Below are 25091 nucleotides of genomic sequence, written 5' to 3' on the forward strand. Positions count from 1 at the left end.
CTCTATACCTTTATCGTTTGTTCTACTTTTTCAATGTTCCTGCGTCTGGTCAGAGTAGTTTGTCTAATACGCTATTTAATCTACTCCTGAATCAACCAGAACTCTTATGAATGGATCTAGTACATTAAAGCATTATCAAGGCGGTATATATCTCACTGTTCTAGTAAGAGTCTCATATCGGTATAATATTCGCCACTTTCTGATTCAATTTAACCGGATACCCCAGGCAACTGTTCATCAGATATCAGCATCATCATCGCTATTAGGCAATAAAAGGCCCTGTTCTTCAAGAGACAGGGAATAGAGTAGGGAGACATACTCCTTCCCTTTCTGCGTCAAACAACATCCACAGAATATCGATGCCGGGTAACAGATCACCTGCATCCATTTTTGTTAGTCAACTAATTGAGTCCGCTGGGTTTGACATGATCGGGAGTGTGTGTATATGTATGGGATCATTAGGAAAGAACATACCGCTGCCACGATCGTCACGCAGAATCCTAGTTCATGTCAGGGGTATGCGTCAGCCAGAGTCCATTTTCGATTGCAGGTGGATACAGCAAAGGAACTTGAAGGAAGAAAAAAGGAAATACGCACCTAACGTCGGACCGACGACTTTACAACGACACGGGTTCTGGTCGGTGCCGCATTGGAAGCAGAGCGGGAAGATGGGGATGAAGGGTACGTCGCACATTTTTTCTTCCTTTTTTACTTTTCTTCTGATTTGATTGATCTATTTCATATGAGAGGTCATAGAAAAGAGAATAGAGGGGTTACCCTTTAATTGATCGATTCTAGATTCTTTGCTGGTTGTTGAAAGTAGTTGAAGGTGGCTATGATTCATTATGACGACAGGTTGCTTGTTGTATGTATGTAACCTTCCTTCCTTCCTTACATTACATTGAGGAAAAAGACCTTGCGTCGGGTATAGTTGCTTAGGGTGTATACTAGATAGAGACTATGTTATGTAAAGCATCACAGTGCATGAAGAAACAATCATTGTCAATTTTCCCAGGTCCTCCGACGGTGTAGGCAAGTATGTACCTCTCCTCCTTTACCACGGACTTGTAATTCACATAACGTAATCGGTAAGCGAGCGCCGCATGCAAGCGAGCACCGCACCTCCACCCGATTTCCACGACTAGATGAGATTTAAGCACCTTTTTACCAACAAAACAATCGCATTTCTATATCAAACTAATTACTAGGTGGATTAGGACATCTAACCCTAGTATGCCCCCGAATATGACAATTAGAACACTGCGATAAAGCGCGTACACGAGGCCCAACTGCAAGAAGCCCTGGATCCCTAGGTCCAGTATCTTGAGCTTCAAAGACCTGATTCTTCTGCTGAAATCGCTCCTGACCCTCCTGAATAGAAAAACCCTCTGCAGCAGTAAGTTGCTTAGTAGACTTCTTCTTCTTTTGAAGCTGCTTCTCATTTGCAGCTCGTAAATCACGAATTTCTTGACGCGCAAGAACTGCCTCATTTAGAACTAATTCGTTGCATTTGATAATCTTGTCCAATCGTATCTTTAAGGAAAAGATAAGACTCTATGAGCGTGTTCCTTGCTGCGTACGCCTTTCAAGAAGCTTTCTTTTTACTGTAAATGCCTGCTTCTCAAGCTGCCTAGAGATATAGGATGTCTTAGGCACTGAATTGGTTGACCAACTGCCTGGTGGTGTAGGAGTCCTTAGTTGAATATTCAACTGACTGAGCACTCGCTCTGGGTTATATGGAACTAGCCCAGTAGCAGAGAAACCACTGCAGATATTGTTAGCAATAAAAGTCTCTGTATGTGCCTTAAAAAATGCTTTAAGAAAATCAAGCTTGTCAATATGATTGATTCTAAAGCGTATCTGCTTTTCCATTAGATGTCTGTATGCACCCTTCAGTGGTGAAAAGCAGCCAACATCTAGAGGTTGTAGTAGATGTGATGAATGAGTAGGCATACAGATAGGAATAATATTATTCTCACTGCATATCTGATCGAACTAAAGTGTCAGATGACTGCCATGGCCATCAAGAATTAGAAGACGATATTTTCCAGTTGTACGACTAGTAGTGATAGAAATAAAGAGATTCTTAAGTCAGCGAAGACTTATTTCATCACTAGTCCAGCCATTTGGGCTGACTTCAATTCTCCAGTTAGGTGGTAGATCACTTTGATACCAGCCCTCTATATGGACCTTTCCCTTGAAGATTATACAAGGTGGAAGCGCCCATCCAGAAAAGCTAATACACTCAATAGAAGTAATTCATTCCCGATTTCCTGGCTGTACAAGACGTGCTCTACCATAGAAATCAGTTTTAGTAATTACCCGAGCAGTAGCTACTAGGCCCATAGCAAAGCCAGTCTCGTCAAAATTGTAGATATCTTCAGATACAATTTCATGCTACATTATAGTAATTTGTACACGGTCAAACCACTTTCTAATAATTTTAGAATCTTCACATTGGGCACGTCGATAGTCGTATCGTCTAAAAAAGTATGTCTTCAATTCATCATGCCTTTGGACGAAGTTGTAGACCCATTTCTGTTCGATTGATTGAAAAGGTGTAGTATCACGGGCAGCAAAAAGAATATTGACCATTTCTTGTACATGAGACGGTCGGGAAGGTGCTTCACGTTGAATAAACGATAGAATCCATTGTACAAGCGAAATCTTTTCATTTTGAGTCATTTTATGGAAGTTGGCGCGTGTTTCAAGACGTGTTGGGATACCACTAAGTTGTTGACGGAGGGTTCTCTTAGGAATATTAAAGATACGATCTGCTTCACGAATATTGCGGATTTCATCCTTTTGAATAGCAGAAATCGCTAATAGGATCCTGCCTTCTTGTTCAGCTAGATTTCTAGCCTTTTGACGCGCTTTTGGAGGCATGGCTGGTAGTTGAATTGAGTGAGGTTATCGACCGGAGCCAAAACGCGTGAGCTGCGGCGCTCGCTTGCATGCGGCGCTCGCTTACCGATTACGTTACTGCCTTCAACTACTCTCAACTGTCCGAACAAAATCAACTCAATTAACCAGAAAGACTTTCAACCTTAACCAAATGAAAAGATATGATCAGTTCACTCTCCCTCCGCTTGTTCCTGTTCTTAGTCTTCTCTTCATCACCATCCTCCCCCTCGGCGGCGTCCCCACGATATTCAACTTATCCGCTAATGTAAACTCCCCATCAACCAGTTCTAGGTCCGCCTGTGCCAGAAGGGTCAATATGACGAGTTTGATTTCTAGACATAGGTTTTTTGTTAGTTGGCATTAACCGTGATTCGTAATTCAGAGAGAGATAGCCGGGAGGGGAGAAGAAAAAAACTCACCCGCAACAGCCAAAAACCTCCCCGGACAAGCCCACCGACCCAGTCCGAAAGACAAATGTCCCGGACCGGTCGTCGTCGCCAGCTTACGGTTTTGCGTCCAGCGCATCCCGTCAAATGTATCTGGGTTGGTTGTGTACTCGGGGGATCGGTTGGATGGGTAGACCATAGGTTGGAGGAGGGAGCCTATATAGATATACAATCCATATGATTGATTGGTTAGCTAGCAGCTACCTAGACATTCGTATGGACAGGTGTGATTTATTAGAGAAGGTATGGTTTGTATCTGCTAGGTAGATGTTGATGTGATAGCAAAGAATGACACGACACGACATACCTTTCGGGATAAAATACCCCGCGAGTTCTAGATCATGGCGCGGACTGCGCACGGTGGTGATAGCCTCACCTTTCATGCGAAGCACCTCACGGATGAAGGACTCGGCGTGGATGGCGTCGCGGAGGGAGTCGACCGTCACGGGCGAGGAGGGAGAGAGGTCAGTGAGGACGATGGATTCCTGGCATTCTGGGTGGCGGGCGAGTTCGAAGACGACGTAGGTCATTATGACTACTCTGTTTGTGTGAATGCATGTGTATAAGGTCCGCGGTTAGCTGTGCCTGGCTAGGAAAGAGGACGAGGGAAGAGGTGTGCTAACGTTTGATGCACCGATGCAAATATAAACGCCAAGGATAAGGTAATAGCCCAGATCTTGGACGCGATGGAAAGGTGGCCGGGTTTGGAGGCGAGTTTGCGGGCGAGGACAGCGAGGACGGTGGACTGGGAGGATGTTTAATAGGATGAGAATGATTCGGTTAATCGTGGATGACTGGACTCACGTTGGTGTCATCTGCATCTTTGCTGTCTCTAGGACTGCTGGATAACTTCGACAGCGCAGTCCATACCGTCGGACCCATTTCCCTGCCGAACCGCCAGATCAGATGGAAGAGAATGAGCTCGGTCCTATAATCCGGAGAGTATGTAAGCCAGCACGTTTAGCTATACATAAAGGGATCACTCACCAACTATAGAAAGAATACAAAGTCGGAAACTTTCTCCCCCAGCTTGACTGATTCTGGAACATGCCTGTCGCCTTGGCCACCCCTTCGGCGATATTGACGATGAGATCGGGATTACAAGTCCGGGCGATCTCCTAGATGCATCGAATCAGCAGTAAATTCACGCCTAGGAGCCAGACATACATCTCCGAAGATAATCACGGCAATAGCCTCGGCGACTGTCTTTTGCAGGTATGGAAGCGGGTCGAAGGGCTCATTTCCATGCATTTGAACCAGTTCTGCGGCGTTACGTTGGAAGATAGGGGATACTAGACATGATCAGTATGAATGGCACCACTTGGCGACTCCTCTCACTCTTGGGTATGATTGATTTTAAACGCTTGACTGTGACTTCCGTGACGATGGCATCGACGTCCGAGTGGAAAGTGCCGCGGTGGAAGCAGGAGACGAGGTTTATCTTCAAAGCCTTGCATTTAGTCAGTACAGTTAATCTAGAATACGGGAGGGGGCAGCACTTTTGCAACACCCAATTCAAAGCTAAAGGTTGTATCATCAGTCAGGACTCGTTCGGTCAGCTCCTTGGAGACCATATATCGATACTGAATAGCGATGAGTAGAAACGCTAGCAAAGTGGATGAGCAGCTCACGCTTCCATTGCCATAATACCGAAACACTTGTCCATAGTGTCTGAATCCATACATGAAGCATTCATGGGGATTCCGGATGATTTCCTCGCTCTGCCGTCAATCGATCAGTCGATGTGAGAGAACCCCTAATCACCCAAGAATGAACCTGTGCGTACACTGAAAGGAATAATCGGGGGATCCGGGTATTTGGCGACCTATATCAAGTCAGTCCCATATTGAACTTGAGCCTCTGGTCTAAAAATGCAATACCCACCGTGGATTTTCTCTTCGGCAACACCCAGCTCACCAGCAGAAGGGCAACGGCCACGAGGACAGACACCAGCATCGTGTCCATTTCGATCATAACCGATGCATGCCACGAGAGCAGTCCTCGATAGTCCCGGTCCTGCCATGCTTAAATACCAAGCCAGGTCACCCATGATGCGAAGATAGGTGAAGTGGTGGCTTCGTGAAACGTTGCATTTGCACAGTCATCTCATCTTGCCTCTGTCTTGTACTGTTGCTAAACGCTGCTATACTATATACAGGACGGAATATGTAGGGTTAGGCGATACAAAGCACACCGCTACAAGATCACATTCATCGACATTGGAGAGAGGAGATGATTCGTGGTACCAGAGGATACAAACATGGTTGAATTAGGGTTGTGGCACGTTTGGATTACGGGGTGGCTGGAGAGAGCCTGGACGACTCCGTTTGTAGGATTGTGACTACTCGATCGACTTGACGATGGTATAGAGCACTTCGTAGTTTAGAATAGACTAGATCCTCCCACTACTCCATAGGATCCTCGAATGACATTGTTCAGTTGATTTCTCCGCAACGGTCAACAAGGCTGTGACAGCACCGCCCGCTCCATTATCTGCGTGATCCAATGGAAAAGCACTCGTCCTGCAGGTCAGAAGAGGAGAAACCAAATTCAGAATGAACTAAAAATGAAATCATATGGAGTTCAAATAGATTGCACCCAAAAGTACCAGCCCAGACCCGACAGGCACGCGAGAGGGTCATCTAAGAATATCCATCGCAGGCACCAACATTTTCTTTATTTTTTTCTTTTCCCCTCCGCGGCCCCGAATTCTTGGCGATGCGACGAACCAAAAACCGGATGAACCAGCGTTGATTTCTTGGGGTCCTTTTTTCTTTCACATTCTTTTAATTACCCCTTTTCCTTTCTTGCTCTCTCTTCAGTTGTTCCTGATCTTGATCTGTGTTCCTAATAAGTTACTCTCGACGTGACCCCAACTGAGGTATGTAACTACTGGACTATGTCATTGTCATCCCTTCCCAAACACGAACCGGAACACGAACCCGATCTTCTGGTCTGTTCGTGATCGGCTCCGCTCGTCATCAGCCCTACACGAGAGCAATCCTCAATAACAAGTCCCTATTAACCACTTAGTCTCCATAGTTAGCTATTCTCGATAAACCCTTCGCAAATCTCAAACCCACCCAATCCGCAAACCTACCCCTCCTTCGCAAAGGATAAGAAACAAAGACCGACCGAACGAAAGAGAAAGCGAACCGATCCATCATGGGCGCCCGCATCATCCCCCTCATCATCCTCATCGTCGTCGTCTCCGTCATCGCCGTGATCGGGTACATCGCATGGAGTATCGCGCAGGAGGTCACGCGCACGACGCGCTCGAAGATGGAGAAGAAGAACGTTGTCTGGACGCGCGACGGTATGAAGGTCGGCGTGAAGGAGTTGAAGGATGAGGAGTATAAGGATCGGAGTCAGAGGTTCGTTTTTTTTTTCACCACTTTGAAAGCCCTTTTCTGTTCATTGTTGTTGCTGGTTTGTTCGTGGATGGAGTGCTAATACCGAGGTGTAGCGTGCTGGTCAACATGTGGAATCATACTTCGTTTCCTGCGTATAAGAGTCGACTGTGGAATATGACCGGGTCGACGGATGAGGGGAAGCAGTCGGGGAAGAAGGATTGAAGATTGATTGGGTGTGGAATGGTGGGTTCTTGCAGAGAGCTCCGTTTTCTCTCGCGGACTAGGTAGTCCAGGCGGTTTTCCTCTTATTTCAGGGTTGACTGTCCACGCAAAGGAACGTATGATACCAGTGCCATTTTGACGTTCTTGACGATGTCATTTGATAAGATGCTATATTATGATACCTCAATGATTACCAATATTTGATTTCTTCTATCATTCACTCCGTATCTATATCTATCTTCATCTACTGTTCGGGTATAACCACCGCCTTAACCTCGACTCGACTCCTCCCACATCTACACCTCTACATATATCAACCTCCCCTCCCCGCATAATAACTCTCATCCTGATTCAACAAATAAAACGGCTCCGGCTTCGGCTCCCAACTCCCCCCATACCACACCGGCGTCGTCAGCCTCTTCGGCGTATCAGTGCGCTTCTTCCGCGAGAACACATGCTCGAACGTCTTGGCCCACTGCACGCGATTGTTCAACCCCTCCAGACCCCAGAGTTCCTGCAGAAAGTGCAGGATGGAGGTGTGCGTGTAGGCCGAGCCTTCGGCGTACATGGTGCCTTGGTCGTGGATGAGCGTGTTGGGCTCGATGTATGGGGATATGAGGAAGGCGGGGACGCTGAGGGGTTAGTCAGTTTATGTTCATGCTTTGTTTGGTTTTCCTGAATCCAGTATGATAAGGTAGAATGGGGATGGGGAGCTCACCGAACACCAAGCCGGGTGAAATCATACGTGACGTGATGTCCCTCCGACTCTCCGTCGAAAATAATCTGATCGTCCGGTCGAGGGACGTTCGCGGGCGGTGGGACATGGTCTGCGAAGCCGCCGTGTTCGTCGAAGTTGATGATAATCAGGCTATTCTGATCAGTGTTGTTCCCTTAACAAAGAAGTGCTCGGGCGAAAGATGAATGTCAACTTACGCATTGTCCCAGTATTTAGACTTCCGCACTGCATCGTAGACGTGCTTGATTAGCTGCTCGCCCGCCGCCATGTTGCTCTTCGGGTGCATGGAGTCAATGGTGCAGCATTCCGGGTTGATGTAGGAGAAGGTAGGTAGGGTTTCTTCTTCCAGATCCCGATAGAAGTCACTGGCATGGGCGAGCCGGTCCATGGCGTTGTCTTGAACCCACTGTTCATATTCTTAGCACAATTCAGCTGTGAAGAGGGGATACTGACCTTGTACATCCATCCATCGATGATGTCTGTTTCGTAGTACTAGGACAATATCAGCATCATGTACTCGACATGCTCGCCGGGGGTTGTCAGATATACATTCTTCCAACTAATGCCCTTGTTACTCAACGCCTCAAAGATCGAAGTCGCACACGTCGTCCCGGTGACATTGTAAAAGAACCCGGCAGCCTGGTTATTGTTATCCAGATATCCACAGGTCGAGCCTGAGGTCGCAAATTGTCGATTCGGATTCGTAGGCCCCGGATGCTCCGCGAACTTTTCTCGTCAGTCAGCCCTTAGCCCGTTGCAAGCAACCCAATTCATTCCCTTTTAGATGCACTCACATAAGAATCCCAGAACGCGAAATTCTTCGCAATCTCCGCCAGCGTTGCCGACTTCCTCTCATCGTACGCCTTAATCACGAACGACGCCTCCCCCGGCGTGGCGCCATACTTCTCCGACTGCCGCTCAATGAACCCCGCCATGTTAGGGGTGTCGTCGTTCGTGGCATCCCATTTCCGATAGATCTGGTATGTGACGCCGGCGAACTCATGGTCCGGGTCGGCGAGCGGCACCTCGGTCTCGAAAGGCGCGGCGCAGATCTCCAGCGGCTCGTCCCAGACCGTCCAGTTGGGGTTGGTGTACTCGTTGCAGTAGGTGACGTTGCGTAGATTGTCGATGTCCGGATGAAAGTCCCAGTATCCGGCGATGTTGTCGAAGGAGTGGTTTTCCATCATGAGGTAGATGACATGTTTGATCTGAATGGACGGTCAATGTGTCTGCTCTGCGTTGGAGTGCCGGTGAGGTGAGGTGATATTATATGAGGAGGTACCGACATTGGATCGGAGATCACTCCAGACTCCGTCTTTCTGTGAGTGAGGGAGTGCGGAAGCGCACGCGGCCAGCGCAGGCAGTAAAGTGACAATCGAGTTCATGATGGTTGCTCAATCATCTCAGCTTGTTCCGGTATGATTGATCCCTTTGGTCTGCCTGTCCTCATTGCCGGCGTGGCGATATTTATCTCCATTCCAACCGATCCGCAATCGATCGGTATCTCGTCGCGTCTCGGATGACATTCCAGCAGGATGCCCTCCACCGCAAGATATGCAAAGTGGCAGGGATCGAGATACGGCCATTCTGCGGTTTCACCGCCAGATGATAGGTAATGCCCATGATATTCATTGCGCGTGGTGGAACACCAGCCTCGTGAGATATCGTTGCAGGAGAAGTACGGAGGACTCCGGCGGTCGTGTGAGCAATACATAAACACTAGTTCAATGATATCGCGGTGAGCGATAGGAGACCTCCGAGCGATTCAGCTGTGTCGTAGACAGATTGCAATCGATGGAGCCTATCTCCTAACAGGCAGGTAGCAGAAGAAGTATCTCCCGGAGAATTGTCACGGCAGACAGTTGTCAATAAGCAGAGCCCTTACCGCCCATACTCGACAGCCTTCAATGTGGCGGGAAGGCAATGTTTGAATGTAGACCAAAATGCAGGAATGCAAGGGCCCAGGCCAATCACACTGGAATGCTCAGAAGCGGGTCCCTTTCCCATCAGCGCGTCCACCAGCCAGATCCTCCGAGGATAATCTGCCCCCGCCTGATTGGAGTCCGCAGAATGCCAGCGTCCACTCTCCTGCCCAGATAGTACTAGCTGGCTGCCTAAGCTTTCAGGGTCTCCATCCGCAAGTGGGTCGGCAACCCCGAGCCGAGACCAATCACAGGCCCACGTGCCGCACCTTCCCCTCCTCCGCAGCAGATGACCGCCAGCCCCTCCGGCACGTTGTCGGTCATTCTGCCTCGATAGGCCACCTGATAAGGAACACGCGACGCTCCTGCGCACTCTGATTGACTCTTGGATGTCTGGTTTTTAGTTCTTCGACCTCGCTTCTACAAGTTGCCGTTGTGCTTGACCTCACAAAGTGGAGTCGGGCGACTTCGTTCATAGTATTTATTGCATCGGAGAGATTCTGTCAATCAGAGACAGACTCACTACTACATCCTCACCTCTAAACGTACCTACCTTTTGTCTCCTCCCCTCTCCTTCTCTCATATCTCGATAGACAACCTCTCAAAATGTCTATCTCCTCCCTCAAGGGCCTCCTCTCCAGCTACTCGCCCGTCTCCGAATACTCCCCCGACCTAGAAAAAGAGTTCCAGCTCCCCCTACAAAATGACTCTAGCAGCGACCTCGAGTCCAGCTCCGGCCAGTCGAAATCCAGCCCCGAGAAGAAAGAGTCGAGGTTCTTCGACGGCCGCACCGTCTCTGATGCCATCATCGGCTTGTCGGACGGCATGACCGTGCCATTCGCTCTCACAGCAGGTCTCTCAGCCCTGGGCGACACCAAGGTCGTGGTCTTTGGCGGGCTGGCGGAGTTGATCGCAGGAGCCATTTCGATGGGATTGGGAGGGTATTTAGGAGCGAAGAGTGAAGAGTGAGTGCTATCCTTTTCTAGCCCTTCATCTCCTGCCCCCTCCCCCAAAGAGAAAAACCTCAGACTCTAACCTACCGGGATCGCAAATAACAGACAATCCTACCACGCAACCTACCAAGAAACCTCAACCTCCATCCTCACCGACCCCTCCTCCACCACAGATACCATAACCTCAATCTTCGACCCCTACGACCTCCCTCCCGCCCTCGTCTCCGAACTAACCGCCCACCTCTCCACCTCCCCCATGCTCCCCTCCTTCCTCATGAACTTCCACCACACGATGCCCGAGCCGTCCGGTTCCCGCGCCCTCGTCTGCGCCCTCACCATCGCCCTCGGCTACTTCATCGGCGGGTTCGTGCCCCTAGTCCCGTATTTCTTCGTCGGGCCGACAGACGCCTATCTCGCGCTGAAGTGGTCGATTGCGACGATGGTCGTGGCTTTGTTTTTGTTCGGGTATGGCAAGACGTGTTTTGTGAGTGGGTGGTCGGGGAAGAGGAATGTAAGGGGCGGCGTTGTGGGTGGCGTGCAGATGGTTCTTGTGGGTGGGATTGCGGCGGGCTCGGCGATGGGGTTGGTGAAGGGGTTTCAGATGTTGGCGAGTTCGTAGGGTTTTTTTATTTTGCTTGGGGTTTTGGGAGGAAAGCGGGTTGGATTGGATTATACGGAGCCGAGATGAAACAGACAGAGAGTCTCGAGTGTACATGGAATATGTACATATACATATCTAGATGCACACGGATTGCATTCATCGCCCACAGTCAAACACTTGACTATTGATATGTGATATACGATACTACTACAGATACCAATGACTACTACATGCACCTATAAGCACCTATTTACTATCACCAACACACACGATCCCCTTTCACAAACACCATAACCCCAACTACAACAACCATAAGAACTTCATCTCATCCATCCTAAACAAATCAACCACATCAACCCCTCAAATCGACCCTCTCCAACTTCACAACCGGCAACCTCGCCATATGCAACTTCGCACTCGCATACGGCACAAACCTTGCACTAAACGGCTTCCCGGTCACATTCACATCCACGGGCGGTTCATCCGCAGTCCCATACTTGACCGGCCAATCGATCTGCACGGCCGCCACGCGCAGCTCGATCGGCGGCGCCCCAAGGTCCCAGATCGGGTTCTGCAGACGATCGACCTTCTTCGAGACGATTTCGATCTGCGAGGGGTCGATGGCGACGTTCCACGGTGAGGTCGGGTGGAGGGTTATGTCGAAGGTGTGGCCCGGGGAGGTGGTGTTTGTGGGTAATGTGGTGTTGATGTTGGTGTAGTCGATGGGTGGGGATTTGGTGGGGGAGTTGGAGACGGCGAGGGCGAAGAGGAGAGGGCCGTAGTAGATGGCGGCGGTGTTGTTGGGGAGGGTGATGACGCGGGGCGTGGTGGCGAGGGTGAGGGTGATGGTTGTGGGGGATGAACTGGCGGGGATGGAGATCGTGTGTAGTCCCTGGCGGGAGGGGGAGAGGGGCTTGGGAGATTGCCGGTTGATTTGGATGCGGCTTTCGGGGCCTGCCCAGGAGGGAATGCGGATGGAGAAGGGGAAGGCATGCGAGTTGGTGATGGTGTAGGTCCAGTTGAAGGCGAAGGGATACTGCGTGTCGACGGAGATGGAGACCTGGTTGTTCTTGTCGAGGGTCGTGGAGACTGTGCCCGGGGTGAGGTAGATGTGCGCGAGACCTTCGGCGATGCGGACGAACTGGTTGGCGAGGAATTTGGGGTATGCTTGGGGATGGTTGACCAGGCAGCAGGGCTGAACAGAGTCAGACAGGAACTTGTGCATTGCATGAAGGAGATGGGGGTGGTTCTTACATATTCCGGCTCGAGGCCGAAGATGTTGGCGCGGGGACCGTTGATAGTCCACACTTCAGGGTCCACAGGATGGGCATAGGGCTGGTTCTCCTGCTGCACATACTGATGGGCCCACCAGTCCGGGGAAATGGCAGCCGGGAGCGCATTGAATGCCACCAGTTCGGCCCAGTCGGCGATGTCGTTGTCCCCGAGGTACTGGTAGATCCAGTTCAGCGAGAACATCATCTCGGCGGCAATGCAGAGCTCCGAGCCTTTGGTGGGACTCAGGTCGGTGATGTACTCATCGGCGATGATGGCTCCGGCCAGCGATGTGTGATATTGAGACAGGAGATCCAACGCCGTCCGCGTCTGAGTCTTCAACTTCTCCTCGTGCGTGTTGCGGTACACAGCCAGGGGGTACCGCAGACCTAGAATTCATCAGCTGGAGCCGTGGTATGAGGGCGGGACAAAGATGCATGCCTTGGGCCATGTTCACGCCGTGAATGAAAACCCAGCTCATGTCCCAGTCATCACCCTTCAGCGCTTTCGGATAGGCATCCGGCACCCAGAAAGTTCTCCAGTCCGCCTCAGCCTTGATGCCGCCAGCAATCATGAGGTCCATCGTCTCCCAGAGCAGTCGAGAATTGTTCCGCGGATACTTCTCATACAGCCATTGCAAGGGGATGTGAAGCTCATGGGTGCGCCCAGCGCCAAACCCCGATGCATCAAAGGTGTCGCCAGGGTGCTGGATCAATCCGGTGAAGTTGTTCTGGAGCATACTATGCGCGATCCGAACGTACCGATGCATCGCGTCGACGATCCTGTCGGTCTGGGTCGGATCGGCTTCCGCATATTGCTATGGATATTAGCTCCTATTCCCTGCTTTGGGAGACTCATGCTGACAATCAAACCGAGCAGGAGTAGACATCTTCCCCAGAGGCCTCGCTCCTGGGGCGTGGTCTCGAATCCGAGCCAGCCATCCTCCTGCTGATGGTCAAGCACGTAATCCAGGTAATACCTAACCTGATCCTTCAATCTATCGTCATCCAGCCCAAAAGCCAGCGGCACGACTCCGTTGAACCAATACGGAGAGGCCTCAGCGAGTCCGGAATACTCGTCCTCTCCCCCAATCCATCGGGAGTTATGAACAAAGCGGTAAAACTCGAACATGTTGCCCCCAAGCCCGTTGGCTCCAAGCTCGAGCTGGTCCTTGAGCCATCCCTGCGGCTTGATGGAGCCTAGGGTAAGAGGAGTGTATAGGGGCTGAACCACTGTTTCTAGTAAGCGAGGTGTTTGATGAATCGCCGAGAATTGCTCATACAACTTGTATGGTTCGGCTGTGCGGTAGCCGTCGCAGCAGAGAGCATGAGTACAAGATTACGTATCATCATAGTGGTCAATCGTCTTGAATCATTGAACTTTCCAGTTCTCTACCGAGTGCTTACAGCCTTTGAAATATGAGGACTTGGTTATCATCAGGCCATGCGGGGAAGCCAGCGGATCTGCATCATCTGTCTGGGATAATAATCCCGACGGAAGAATAAGTCCATCGCCATGATTGAAGCGATTTCATGTGGGATGTTCGATGTCCATCATAGGTCAAGCTTTTTGATAGGAAAGATAAATTCGACCGGTAACGATCTGTGGATGTGTATCTTCTTGGATATCCGTTTGAGTCGTAAACAATAGACCGATGAATGATAGCCTTTTCTTGAAATCTTCTAAAAGCGGACACCATGGCTTCGGTGATGTGCAGCTGAGACACAGCACGACCACCATGCATGGATTTGACGGTTTAGGAAATGCACCGGTGGAGGATTCAGGGAGTCGAGCAAGAACGACGTCCTGTCTATCCATCCTGGGTTGTTCTGGATGACGTAGGTTACATGATGCCGCATGGTAGCTTTAGGGTTGCACCCGTTCCCAATGCGGGGATTCTTTCTTTCTATAGACGGGTCTTGCCGTGGTAGAAAGATGTCCGCGGAGAACAGCCTAGTATATACATGGGCATCTTTGCAGGTGGCCATAGTTCAAGTCAGGAAGACCGTATGAGTACAATTTCGTTTGTGGAATTTTTAGTCCTTGTGTCTACCGTACATTGTTCAACAATCAAACCGCTCAAAAGAGCAAGGGGCACCACAACAACACATAGAAAATAAGCCACAGGGGCTTGAACAGTATTTCATTTCATTGACCCCGCATACTTCTATTAAATCCAATCTAACTGTCTGCCCAAATGCAAGGATCTCTGTTGGCAATTTACGCCCCCTCACTTGCCCATGTACGGAGTACACAGTAGGGTTACAGTACTTATGCACTCGAGATTGATGCATAGGATCATCTTCGCCTCTTTCTATTACCTCAATTTTGATCCGTACACCATCATCAAGCTCACGGCCATAGAAGCAAATGCCAAGGCCAAGACCAGTCCATCTCATAGATCGCAAACGGTCAATCTACTTACCAAAATAGAACCACCACCCACCTGCAACACCGCCAACTTATAGGCATCCATATAACTAACTGTTCCCTCCATTCTATTTCCGTTCGTTCTACGAAGAACCTTACAAGGAGACCCACGAATACGTCGCCCAATGTTTACTTACTCAACTCAACCTTTACGCCTCCATCCAGAAGGGCACGAAAAAAGCGAAGAATGTCCAAGCCACATTCCACGCCGCCGCCGCGCCCCAATTTCTTAAATCAACACCTACGTAGGTAGCCGCTTCGCCCTTGATAGGGGTGGGAATAGAATATCCACCCTAGGGCCCAGAACCGTGGATCCAGCGCATTCTGCAAAGACAAAGAACCGATGATCTCATCTCGTCTTAAGTTGTTCGTTTCATTCCGTTTAGCCTAGTGTTAATAGTGAGGTGTGTTTAGGCGGAAGGATTTCTCGTCGGAGACTACGTACTTGGCAAGGGGCACTGCCACGGGCAGATGCCAGCAGCGCCTCATTTTTACTTAGTAGTGACTATTACTGACGGGCGCCTGCTAGGTAGAGTGAAATGAATGCCTTGTCGTTTCAGATGCGCCAATTATGTGGGGTGGTTCGCTATGTGCTGCGCCCTATTTCCGAGGGAGGGTGCTTGGGATGTCATTGTCTCATTGGGTAGTACTGTAGGGATGGATGTATGTACACCGTATGGGTTCGTATTGGATACGAAAGGGATGACAGTGGTATTGTTTTTACTGTGCTCCTTTCGTATGGAATGGGTCAGGTCCGTTGAGCCCTGCTGAGGAAATTAGGGTTGATTAGTTGCTCCTGAGGTGGCTGGTTATGTAGTATGTAGATGGATTTGATGATAGTTGGACTCTGCCATTTGCGAAGTCCGCATGGGCGCGACCATTATTATTGGTAATACGGTAGAGAGAGAGAGATAAAAAAACAGTCATATATCAGTTCAATATAAGAGAAAAAGAAAAAAAAAAAGAAAATCGACAACGACAAGATTCGAACTTGCGACCCCGAAGGGATAAGATATCGTCGAATTAATTCGAGTCTTACGGCTTAACCACTCACCCACGTTGCCATTTCATGCTAAATCGGCAAGACTTTTGGCTTTATATCTACTCTAGGAAACTCAAGGAGGGAAATGAGGTAAGAAGCTTGGAGCGAGATCATTAGGTTTGCGGACCGAGCGTAAGTCTGGGTTGCATCTCTAGTAAAGGCCTTCTGAGACAATCGGTCGGCTTGAGAATCTCAGCCCTTGTTTGCTCCTGGGCCTGAGCCTAAACACGGTCGTTGAGTGTTGTCAACGCATGGACCACTTTGCAAGGTACCTTGCCTCGTGCGACATCAGGCAGGTGTAACAAATTAATGTGATTCAGCCTCGAATCTCCTCGTTGTTCCCTTGTGTAAGGGTATGAGACAGGTACGAATACAAGAAATCCTACTCTCGATTACCCACCTGGGGAAAGGGCAATGAATTTACTTTTGATTTGCGGAGTTCTTATCTTACACTGTGAACGACATTCGCTGATCGATTATTCTAGACCAATGAGATCCGATCTGCCACCTGGAGAGCTGATTGCAGGATGTGCAAGATGGGAATCCTGGTTGAGAGGTTCATCTTGTTCTGGGGAACCCAAAGGCAACCTCAATGGAGTTCGCCGAACTTTGTTCGGCGAACAGGACACAACAGGTCGCCATAGATCGTGACAATGTTATGAATCACCTTCAAGCGACGGCGTGCTCCATCTATCCAGACCAAACGACCGTGATTGAGTTAATATCTGCGGGATGACCTCACGCAGGATTCAGACTGACTCGCCATTCGAGGATGCGGGCGGCTAGCATCACCTGATGCAACCAGTCCCCCTCGAGTCGGTCAGCCACGGCCAAAGTTGAAGAAAAGCTCGGTTGAAAAAGAGGGGGAGACAGTCGTATCAGCAGATTTCATGTCGGCTGCAGGTATGTGTCTCTCCCGAACGAGAAGCGCAAGTTTGGGATCCACGGGTATCCTGATATCGATGATGTACTATGATGTACTCGACCTGACTGTTCCCTGTCTAACGGCCATGATGTAATGCACGGGAACGGTGGGATACCAGCATATCCGGTAATCAATCTATCGAGAATTCTAGATTGTTAAGAGCGGGATAATAGATTAATTTTTCGCGCCACAAAAAAAGAAAGCAGATTGGGAACATGTTGATGGAGTATGGCAACAATACTTCGGGAGAGGCACAAGGGAATCAAGTAATCCAACGCTGCCCAGCTTGTTGTGGTGGATGATCTCCAGGCCTCAACTGATCCTCTCGTTTTTCCAGCTTGGCGCCGGCTGGCCCAAGCTCTCATAATTCCCGGCGAACCCACCCAGGGCCAGGCAACCAACATTAATCATCGTCTATTTGTCTATCTTTCATCTGATGTCTGCGTAGCCCTGCGCTGAACGAATACGAGGTCAGAATTATTATAGAATGGGAATAGAAGGACTCCGTCAAATTAAATAGTACGTATGCACTGCCTGCTGGGGATATTAGGATACGTGGTGTTCAAATCAACCAGAAAGGCCGATCGCAAGACTTTGGCATCCTTTAATCTTAGGGCGAGGATAGAGGTAGGAAGGGGGGAGACCTGTTGGGGCCAAAGCGGAAACTTCAGTACGATTTGTCGTAAGCGGAAGTAAGGAGCCCTCGAGCTGCCGTTAAGATGGAGTCAAAACTGTAAAACACCAAAGGGAACGTGTGCCCCGGTCAGCTGCCAGGACTGCATCCAAGCTTAATTGCTCAGTTCTCCAATTCCCTCCTTTTTTTTAATATTTTTATGCACCTCTCGGATGCAGACTGATCATCCTCTCCGGTGCGGCTTGCCGTGATCATCTTTTCTATCGTATCGTACGGCGGGTCTGCCGTACCGTATGGGACGGTAATTCTAACCGCTCCCTTTCCATTTTGGGTATGGTTTCGCGTGCCCAATTATTACCTCTAGACCTGCACATCATTCTCTTTCTCAAATGTCAGTCTGAGCATGAGAGGTCAGTTTGTTTACCTAATTACGAGAGGATACGAGGTGAGAGACTGAGAGTGCCTTAAGATTCTTGTCTGGGGTAGATATGTGTTGATGTATGAATGAATGTATGTCTTTCATCATCCTCCGGTCCTCATGCAGGTGCATGGTTTCGAGGTGGAACAAAGATGACAGCTGTTTCAGAGGAATTATCGTTGCAGCTGCTCGGTCTGACAGTCAAGGAATGATTATTATTGAGATGGCTGGTATGGATAGACTTTTTCATAGTCGACGGGTTGGGGAGAGCTAGGGACGCCAACTAACTTACTAAGGTAGATGTTGGCTGACTATGGAGGACTATGTCGCAGCTAGCTGTTGGCCTCTGCGGCTATTGTCCGAGCTTGATACATAAAGACCTCGAGTACAGTCTTACGATCGGAATTCGAGTGACGACGTATCGACTCCGTAGTCCGTAGGACAATAAATGTACTCCGCATAATGGGTACATTCCTGTCACTATTATGATGCAAATGATTAGTCTACGGGGATAAACAAACCTCTCCCTTCGTAGGTGCACGATTCCCCAGCTGTTTCAAAGTGTTTATACTTTGATTGTTTTTCTTTTCGCCGGTATCCTGGACATTAGTTCGGTGTACATCCATGGATCAAGGCCTCCGTAAGGAGAGCTCTGCCTTGGGAGATCGAATTATTATGACCAACGAGACTATTCAGGGACAGCGGGACTTGGCCGTAGGACGGCGATTTCTTTGGCCGACGGGCTGCTGACTGTGCAACCGTTGTGGATTAAGCGAAATTGGTTCTGGAGATCTTCGGTCCCTCGTTGGCTACCGTCTCTGCACGGCGGGGATGTCTGTACCAATCATCAGGGGAAAGATCCTGCAATCAATTGCATTTCCAAGGGGCATTTGGGGCGTATCGCCTGGTTATTAATTTTTTTTTCTTTTTCTCTCTAGGCCCTCTTGCTGGGGGAAATACTAAAATCTCCTCTCTGCCAATAGTTAATGCGAGTACGAGGCGGCTGGGAGGTTGAGTTCCTAACAAGAGCTCCTGAGTAAGGTAAGGTTGTTGTTCGAAGCTACTGCTACTGTTGTCACATTTTCACATTTTCATGTTGCTCGGCACCGATTACCTCCGATTCCTCCGATGCTTCCGCTGCATCCGTGGATTTCACAATAACCTGATTTATGCCTTATGGGGCGTTGAGGTTTGAGTCAAAGGTCAAAGGTCAAAGGTCTTTCAGAAAATTTTCTCTTTCTTATTAATATTTTCTTTCTTTCTCCGCTCGGGGGGGCTGCCTCAGGCCAACTAGTAGATACCAAATCCTCCGTAGCATCCGTCGCGGGAAAAAGAAAAAAGAAAAAATCTGCCCATAATCCGTTCAGGCACGCAGCCTCGGCTTGACTAAGCCCAAAGAGGTGCAGGGCCAATCCTGGATTACCCAAAATGCACTAGTGGCAGTGCCGGGACCGCCCCGATCAGGTTAGTCGTGACGACACAAACCGGTATTACCAGTACGGCGTACGGCCAAACCCCCGTCAGCCGTACCCGTCGTTGTCCGTCGCCCCGTCGCTCTTCACCTGGCGCTTCCAGCCCGGCGCCTGCAAAATTCTTCCTCGTCGCTCTCCTCTTCTTTTATTCTCTCTCGTCCTATCTTTGTCTCTCATCCTAATTTCTTCACCTCCGCCTCCTTCGCCCTCCAGCTTTCCCTTCCTCTCCGCTGTTTCTCCGGCTCCCGTGGCCAGTTGCGCCCCCCTTTCGCCATTGACCTCGTTCCTGGTTCTTTCGTCTCCTTACTGTCCGCCGCCTTGCGTCAGAGAGGCCCTTGCAACGTGATCCTCGTTTGGCCGCTGGAGACCGGGACTCGCGCTCCCAACTATAACTCATCAGTCCTTGTTTATTATATCTCCGCCAGACGAGGCTTTGGTGGGCGTGTACCTGCCAGCGATCGAAACGTTCGTGGAGGACCTCCTTTCAAACAAGAGTGTCACGTTGACGCCTAGAGCCAGCGCCCCCCTTTCCGTCAACTCCGCCCTGGGGGGAATCTTCTCGACCCTTTCAACTCTCATTCCCAATCTTCTCTTCCGCGTCAATTTGAGAGAAGATCAACACTCGAGGGTTATACAAGGAGGACTCCTGTCAGATTTGCCGCAAAAATGAACACCACCCTTCCTTCCTGGAAGGATCGGACGCAAAACCAGTTCGGCAAGCTTCAGATTCAGGTCCCATGGCGCTCCATTCAGCTCCTGGTGCCGCATCGCATGCGACGGAAGATTCGGTCCAAGTTGCGGAGTAGGATTTCGCCCACCTCGTCGATATCCTCTCTGCAGACGTCCTTCTCGCCCGTCGACACGCTCAGGTCGCTACAAAGTCATCGTTGGACCCTCTACGACTTCCAATACTTGCTGCTGTTGATTGTTGGAATTTTCTCGTTGACTGTCATCGAAGCGCCGGGGCCTCTGGCGAAAACGGCTGCTTTTACTATGCTCCTGTTCTCGCTCCTGCTCCCTATCACTCGCCAATTCTTCCTGCCCTTTCTGCCGATTGCCGGCTGGCTTCTGTTCTTCTACGCTTGCCAGTGAGTTAACCCTGGTCCTTGATGCGCCCGATCATTATTGAATCAGGGGAAACGGATGCTGACTATCATCTCAAAGGTTCATTCCCAGCGATTGGCGCCCTGCAATCTGGGTCCGCGTGCTTCCGGCCTTGGAGAATATTCTGTATGGTGCCAACATCAGTAATATTCTGTCTGCCCACCAGAACGTCGTGCTGGACGTGTTGGCGTGGCTTCCCTACGGAATCTGCCACTACGGCGCTCCCTTTGTCTGCTCGCTCATCATGTTCGTCTTCGGACCTCCCGGAACGACCCCTCTTTTCGCTCGGACTTTTGGGTACATCAGCATGCTTGCTGTCACGATTCAACTGGCCTTCCCTTGCTCGCCCCCGTGGTATGAGAATTTGTATGGCTTGGCTCCTGCCGATTACTCCATGCAGGGTAACCCGGCGGGTCTTGCCCGGATTGACAAGCTCTTCGGCATCGACCTGTATACCTCCGGTTTCAAGCAGTCGCCCGTCGTGTTTGGCGCGTTCCCGTCTCTGCACGCTGCTGATTCGACACTGGCTGCCCTGTTCATGAGCCATGTCTTCCCGCGACTGAAGCCTCTTTTCGTGACCTACACTCTGTGGATGTGGTGGGCCACGATGTATCTTTCTCACCACTACGCGGTTGACCTGGTCGCCGGTGGTCTCATCGCCACCATCGCGTTCTACTTCGCCAAGACTCGTTTCCTCCCCCGCGTTCAGAGCGACAAGATGTTCCGTTGGGATTACGACTATGTCGAATACGGCGACTATACCCGGGAGTACGGATATGACTTGGCCGACGGCGAATACAACCTCGACAGCGATGAGTGGACGGTCGGCTCTTCGTCGTCGATCTCGTCCGGCTCCTTGAGCCCCATTGACGACCATTATACTTGGGAAGGCGAGACTCTGGCCTCGCCTGCGTCTGATATCGAATCCGGAAGACACGTCATCAGCCCGTGATTTGCATATACTGCATCCGCTTGTTTATTTGCATCTATCTATGAAACGGCGTTGACACATTTAACGACATGCTGGGTTTCTTATTGCATCGAGCAGATTTCGACACATATATTTTTAATACGCTTTTTTATCCTTTCGGCACTATCCGGCTTAATGGATCGGCACCTCTGGGGTTTTTGGACTCGGTCGCCTGGATACGCCATTGGATTTCTTTAACCGCCCCTCGATTTTTATTTTACTGTACATGCATACGTTTTGTGACACCGGTTGGGCTGCAATGCAGCGTTTCTTTACGCCCAACTCTCGAAGCTCCGTCAATAATCTTAATACCGAACGCTCGGCTTCATTAATGTCTTGAGTTGCACAGGTTCCTTGTTGGAGACATTCGCTTGTACACTTCTTCTCTGGGTCACCCAGAATGGACTTTTTTTTCTTGTCCAATTCCAAATAATGTCTTTCGCTTTCAACGACTGGCCGAGCATTTTATCTTTTCTTCTTCCGCTCGGTCGGGTACATATTTTTCACCACTTTTTTTTACCATTCGTGTCGATCGCTCACAACATCTTTGGCGCCTGGGGGATACATGGGGGGAAGTACAGAGGCGCCTTATCACATGCACTTCACTCGCTGTGCTTTAGAAAGGAAATGACGCTTGTTTAATGACCATTGCATTGGCATATAGAAAAAGAAGGAATGGCGGACCTGTCCTGATTCGAGGCAGAGCATCCGTTGGGGAACACTTGATCTATTTTTATAGGAGGACGTGGATGAACTCAATTGCGACAAGTGAACAGCAATCGCAACGAAGAGAAAGATGGACTACTGAGGACCGAAGATGCTTGACGCAAAGCATCCTCGTTATACCTTGGGACCCTTTATCAAAAAGCCTATCACGCTCCGATACCCTTGACGACCATCGTCTCCTCAGTTCCCCAGGGTTAGGATGCACAAGTGACCTAACTTCAGTCCACCGGCTGCCGCTTTTTCTCTTCCTAATCATCTCTACGGCCCATGTGTTGAGGAACGCGGAAGGGGGTGTTGGATGGTTTTATCCATAGCGGTATTGTTAAAGTTTAATCATACCGGTAGTATTTATGATTTATGAACAAGGAACCTTTGTACATTATTGTTTCTATTCTGTGTCTATATTTTCTTGGTCTGGAAGTTTCAATCAACTTATCTGACATGCTTTTATTATTCTATTCTCCATTAATTTAGATGCTCGATTAAGAGGTGATGAAGTACTGTACCCAACAGCCATGCCTTTTGAAGTTAGGGTTTGACTTTGAACTGACCCAAATATCCAGAGAAAACCATCCATGACCATTTATATACACAATACACCTTCTTCCCCGCCCATTAATCAACAAGACATTGCCCATCCCAATGATAAACAATTGAAGACAAACAATAAAAAACAAAAAAGAAGAGGTCGTACCCGGGATCGAACCGGGATTACCGGAATCAGAATCCGATGTGCTAACCATTACACTATACAACCTGAGTTGTTGAAAAGCCGCAATTTATTTGACTATATAAGCCTAGATCATTCTTTTGCATTGCTTTCAGGGTTCTTTGTGGTGTTGTTGTGTTGGATTGTTGTGTGTGTGTGTGTGTGTGTGTGTGTCTGGGATTTCGATCTAGTGTCATTGTAGATGTCGGTAGGGTTTGTGTCTGCGTCGTATGTAGTGTACTTTACTAGTGGGCTAGAGAATATTGACCTAGAGTTCTTGCTGGTATACGGTGGGTAGGCGTCTTCGTGGTATGGTTATGTTTATGGATATGAGTTCTCTGGCCATTGTACTTTTGCTCAACATAAGGATTACTTTTTCCAAAACTTCCTTCGAGGGAAGAAGTACACCCTGCACCAAGTGTCAGGGCCATATCATCATCTCGAATTCCCACGACTTGATCCAGGCATGGTAACGCAATATTATTCTACCAGCGAACATGATGACCTCGGAGATGGGATGATATCTCGGTGTTATGTCTAGTAAATCTACACCCCAGGCGTCTCTAAGCAGCCTATGCATCCCAGTCGTCTAACTTCCGCTGCTTCATATCTTCCAATTTCTTCTGGATAAAGGGCCCTATTGCCTCTCTGTCCTCCTCCCCAAGTAACTCCAACTTCTCCTCGCTATGCATCGAAGTATCACCATCGAACAACTTCGCGTCTATCATCGGCCATACATCATCAAACGCCCAACTCTTCCTAGCACCATAGTTGACCCAAAAGTCCCCATGCTCCCAGCTTTCTCGCATTTTCTCGGAAAGACGCTGTCCTTCAACCAAGCTTTCATCGGCAATAGCAACGTCCTCTCGACATTTGAGCACCCGAAGAAAGGTCTCGAGGCGTGGCCGATAGGTTTCCGTCCAGTCCGAGATTCCACGGGGCCATTCTTCCGGCATTTCCAACAGTAACCACCACGGTGGGGTGCATGCAAATTCTGCGGGGGCAGTATATGTGAATTCTCAATCAATAACTGCGACGATTTTCATGTCAGCGTCGAGAAGAATGTTGGTTGGACGCAGGTCGTCGCAGAAGAGCTTGAATGGGCCGTCGTCGGGCATGGTATTGTCACGAAGACGTGATTCCCATGCTAGTTTGCAAAATAGCTTTCTGGAAATATACTTGGCGCGACAGTCTTCTTCCGACTCAACGGCGTCGTTGCGTTGCGTTGCTAGATGCCTAAACTGGGTCTCGGCCAGGCTCTGATAATACGACGAGGCGGTTGTAAAGGGCGTCTATGGCAGCAACCTGGCTGGAAAATTCCCCAGCTGAACGAGCTCGTTCATATTCATGGTCAGTGGCCGGTTGGGGATATTCCAGCCCCTCGCATCTCTAGCCAGCGAGCCAATTTTATCAAAAGACGGCTTGGATAGCTCCAGCAGGATATCGGCTACTTGGGCGTAGAAAAACTCAAGCTTCTCCTCTTCAATGTTCGGGTCCAGGATCGGGCGATCACCCTTGTCATATTCCGGGGCTCGTATCTGCGTTGCCAGATTCGATACATGCTCAACATACTCCATGAGGATGAACGGGCCTAGTCCCGCGGGACTCTCGTCTCCCATGCCATGATGGATAATGTCTGGGACGGGCACGCGTGTGTTCTCCTTCAAGAAGGTCATGACAGCAACCTCGTTTCGGACCTTTTCCTCTGCGAACATCACTCTGCCCGGACATGGGGAACGGAGGAGGGAGGAGAACCCGTCCTCGAAGACCATGCGGAAACATAGATTGAATGCACCCAGGCCTGCAATGCGGGCTCGGTCAACGGGTCGGGCCCAGTCCCTGTGGCTTGCCATGAAGCGGGTGACTGCGAGGAGCACATCAGGGCTGGTGATCTTCTGCTTGAAGGCGTCGAAGACTTGATCGCTCTGTTCCCAGGCGACGTCGTCATATTCCATTCTCATACTGGAGGGCTTCGTTGTGTGATAATGTGGAGATGAGGGAGAAGTGCTGTGATGGTAGGAATTAGGTCAAGGTATCAGGATATTGTTTTCACGTATCTTCTCATCTGCCTGTCCGTTGCTTCGGTGGCTGGCGCGTACCTGTTCCACAAGTTAGAGCATGCAGGGGTACTCCTCGCCAATTCGGAGGAAGGCTGTCAATAACGCGTGAATATGAGCCTTCATCCTGCTAGGTGTGGCGGGTATAGTAATGAACCTGCTATATGTGCTGAAGACGGAGGGGGGTTGTCTGTT

At 49.6% G+C, this 25091-nt stretch overlaps 10 protein-coding genes and 2 non-coding genes across 12 annotated transcripts; 3 read left to right on the plus strand and 9 right to left on the minus strand.

Moving 5' to 3' along the window:
- Positions 1–3069: 3069 nt before the first annotated feature.
- On the minus strand, positions 3070–5315 carry LDX57_001659 (uncharacterized protein; the record flags this gene model as incomplete). Its single annotated transcript, XM_046083308.1, has 11 exons — positions 3070–3236; positions 3324–3506; positions 3658–3890; positions 3974–4095; positions 4155–4278; positions 4338–4468; positions 4518–4642; positions 4689–4800; positions 4850–5071; positions 5137–5175; positions 5235–5315. The coding sequence occupies 11 exons, from the start codon at positions 5313–5315 to the stop codon at positions 3070–3072; spliced, it is 1539 nt and encodes a 512-aa protein (XP_045939265.1).
- A 1200-nt stretch (positions 5316–6515) lies between these two features.
- LDX57_001660 (uncharacterized protein) lies at positions 6516–6925 on the plus strand (the record flags this gene model as incomplete). Its single annotated transcript, XM_046083309.1, has 2 exons — positions 6516–6724; positions 6817–6925. 2 exons carry the CDS (start codon positions 6516–6518, stop codon positions 6923–6925), a joined length of 318 nt encoding a protein of 105 aa, XP_045939266.1.
- A 313-nt stretch (positions 6926–7238) lies between these two features.
- On the minus strand, positions 7239–7493 carry LDX57_001661 (uncharacterized protein; the record flags this gene model as incomplete). Its single annotated transcript, XM_046083310.1, has 1 exon — positions 7239–7493. The coding sequence occupies one exon, from the start codon at positions 7491–7493 to the stop codon at positions 7239–7241; it is 255 nt and encodes an 84-aa protein (XP_045939267.1).
- A 361-nt stretch (positions 7494–7854) lies between these two features.
- On the minus strand, positions 7855–8049 carry LDX57_001662 (uncharacterized protein; the record flags this gene model as incomplete). The annotated part of the gene is made up of 1 exon (XM_046083311.1): positions 7855–8049. One exon carries the CDS (start codon positions 8047–8049, stop codon positions 7855–7857), a length of 195 nt encoding a protein of 64 aa, XP_045939268.1.
- Positions 8050–8153: 104 nt separating this feature from the next.
- Positions 8154–9046, minus strand: LDX57_001663 (uncharacterized protein; the record flags this gene model as incomplete). Its single annotated transcript, XM_046083312.1, has 3 exons — positions 8154–8387; positions 8456–8869; positions 8948–9046. The coding sequence occupies 3 exons, from the start codon at positions 9044–9046 to the stop codon at positions 8154–8156; spliced, it is 747 nt and encodes a 248-aa protein (XP_045939269.1).
- A 1143-nt stretch (positions 9047–10189) lies between these two features.
- Positions 10190–11155, plus strand: LDX57_001664 (VIT1/CCC1 transporter family protein; the record flags this gene model as incomplete). The annotated part of the gene is made up of 2 exons (XM_046083313.1): positions 10190–10548; positions 10642–11155. 2 exons carry the CDS (start codon positions 10190–10192, stop codon positions 11153–11155), a joined length of 873 nt encoding a protein of 290 aa, XP_045939270.1.
- Positions 11156–11489: 334 nt separating this feature from the next.
- LDX57_001665 (uncharacterized protein) lies at positions 11490–13737 on the minus strand (the record flags this gene model as incomplete). Its single annotated transcript, XM_046083314.1, has 5 exons — positions 11490–12332; positions 12392–12798; positions 12839–13226; positions 13274–13641; positions 13692–13737. 5 exons carry the CDS (start codon positions 13735–13737, stop codon positions 11490–11492), a joined length of 2052 nt encoding a protein of 683 aa, XP_045939271.1.
- Positions 13738–15809: 2072 nt separating this feature from the next.
- Positions 15810–15903, minus strand: LDX57_001666. Its single transcript has one exon. It is a non-coding gene; the product is annotated as a tRNA-Ser (tRNA).
- Positions 15904–19996: 4093 nt separating this feature from the next.
- Positions 19997–21386, plus strand: AUR1 (phosphatase PAP2 family protein; the record flags this gene model as incomplete). The annotated part of the gene is made up of 2 exons (XM_046083315.1): positions 19997–20418; positions 20495–21386. The coding sequence occupies 2 exons, from the start codon at positions 19997–19999 to the stop codon at positions 21384–21386; spliced, it is 1314 nt and encodes a 437-aa protein (XP_045939272.1).
- A 1429-nt stretch (positions 21387–22815) lies between these two features.
- LDX57_001668 lies at positions 22816–22887 on the minus strand. The gene has a single exon. It is a non-coding gene; the product is annotated as a tRNA-Gln (tRNA).
- A 524-nt stretch (positions 22888–23411) lies between these two features.
- LDX57_001669 (uncharacterized protein) lies at positions 23412–23795 on the minus strand (the record flags this gene model as incomplete). Its single annotated transcript, XM_046083316.1, has 1 exon — positions 23412–23795. One exon carries the CDS (start codon positions 23793–23795, stop codon positions 23412–23414), a length of 384 nt encoding a protein of 127 aa, XP_045939273.1.
- Positions 23796–24131: 336 nt separating this feature from the next.
- LDX57_001670 (phosphotransferase family protein) lies at positions 24132–24862 on the minus strand (the record flags this gene model as incomplete). The annotated part of the gene is made up of 1 exon (XM_046083317.1): positions 24132–24862. The coding sequence occupies exon 1, from the start codon at positions 24798–24800 to the stop codon at positions 24132–24134; it is 669 nt and encodes a 222-aa protein (XP_045939274.1). The 5' UTR covers positions 24801–24862.
- Positions 24863–25091: the final 229 nt, after the last annotated feature.

This window comes from Aspergillus melleus (genome assembly GCF_016097325.1).
Source record: "Aspergillus melleus strain CBS 546.65 chromosome Unknown contig1, whole genome shotgun sequence".
NCBI classification, from domain to species: domain Eukaryota; kingdom Fungi; phylum Ascomycota; class Eurotiomycetes; order Eurotiales; family Aspergillaceae; genus Aspergillus; species Aspergillus melleus.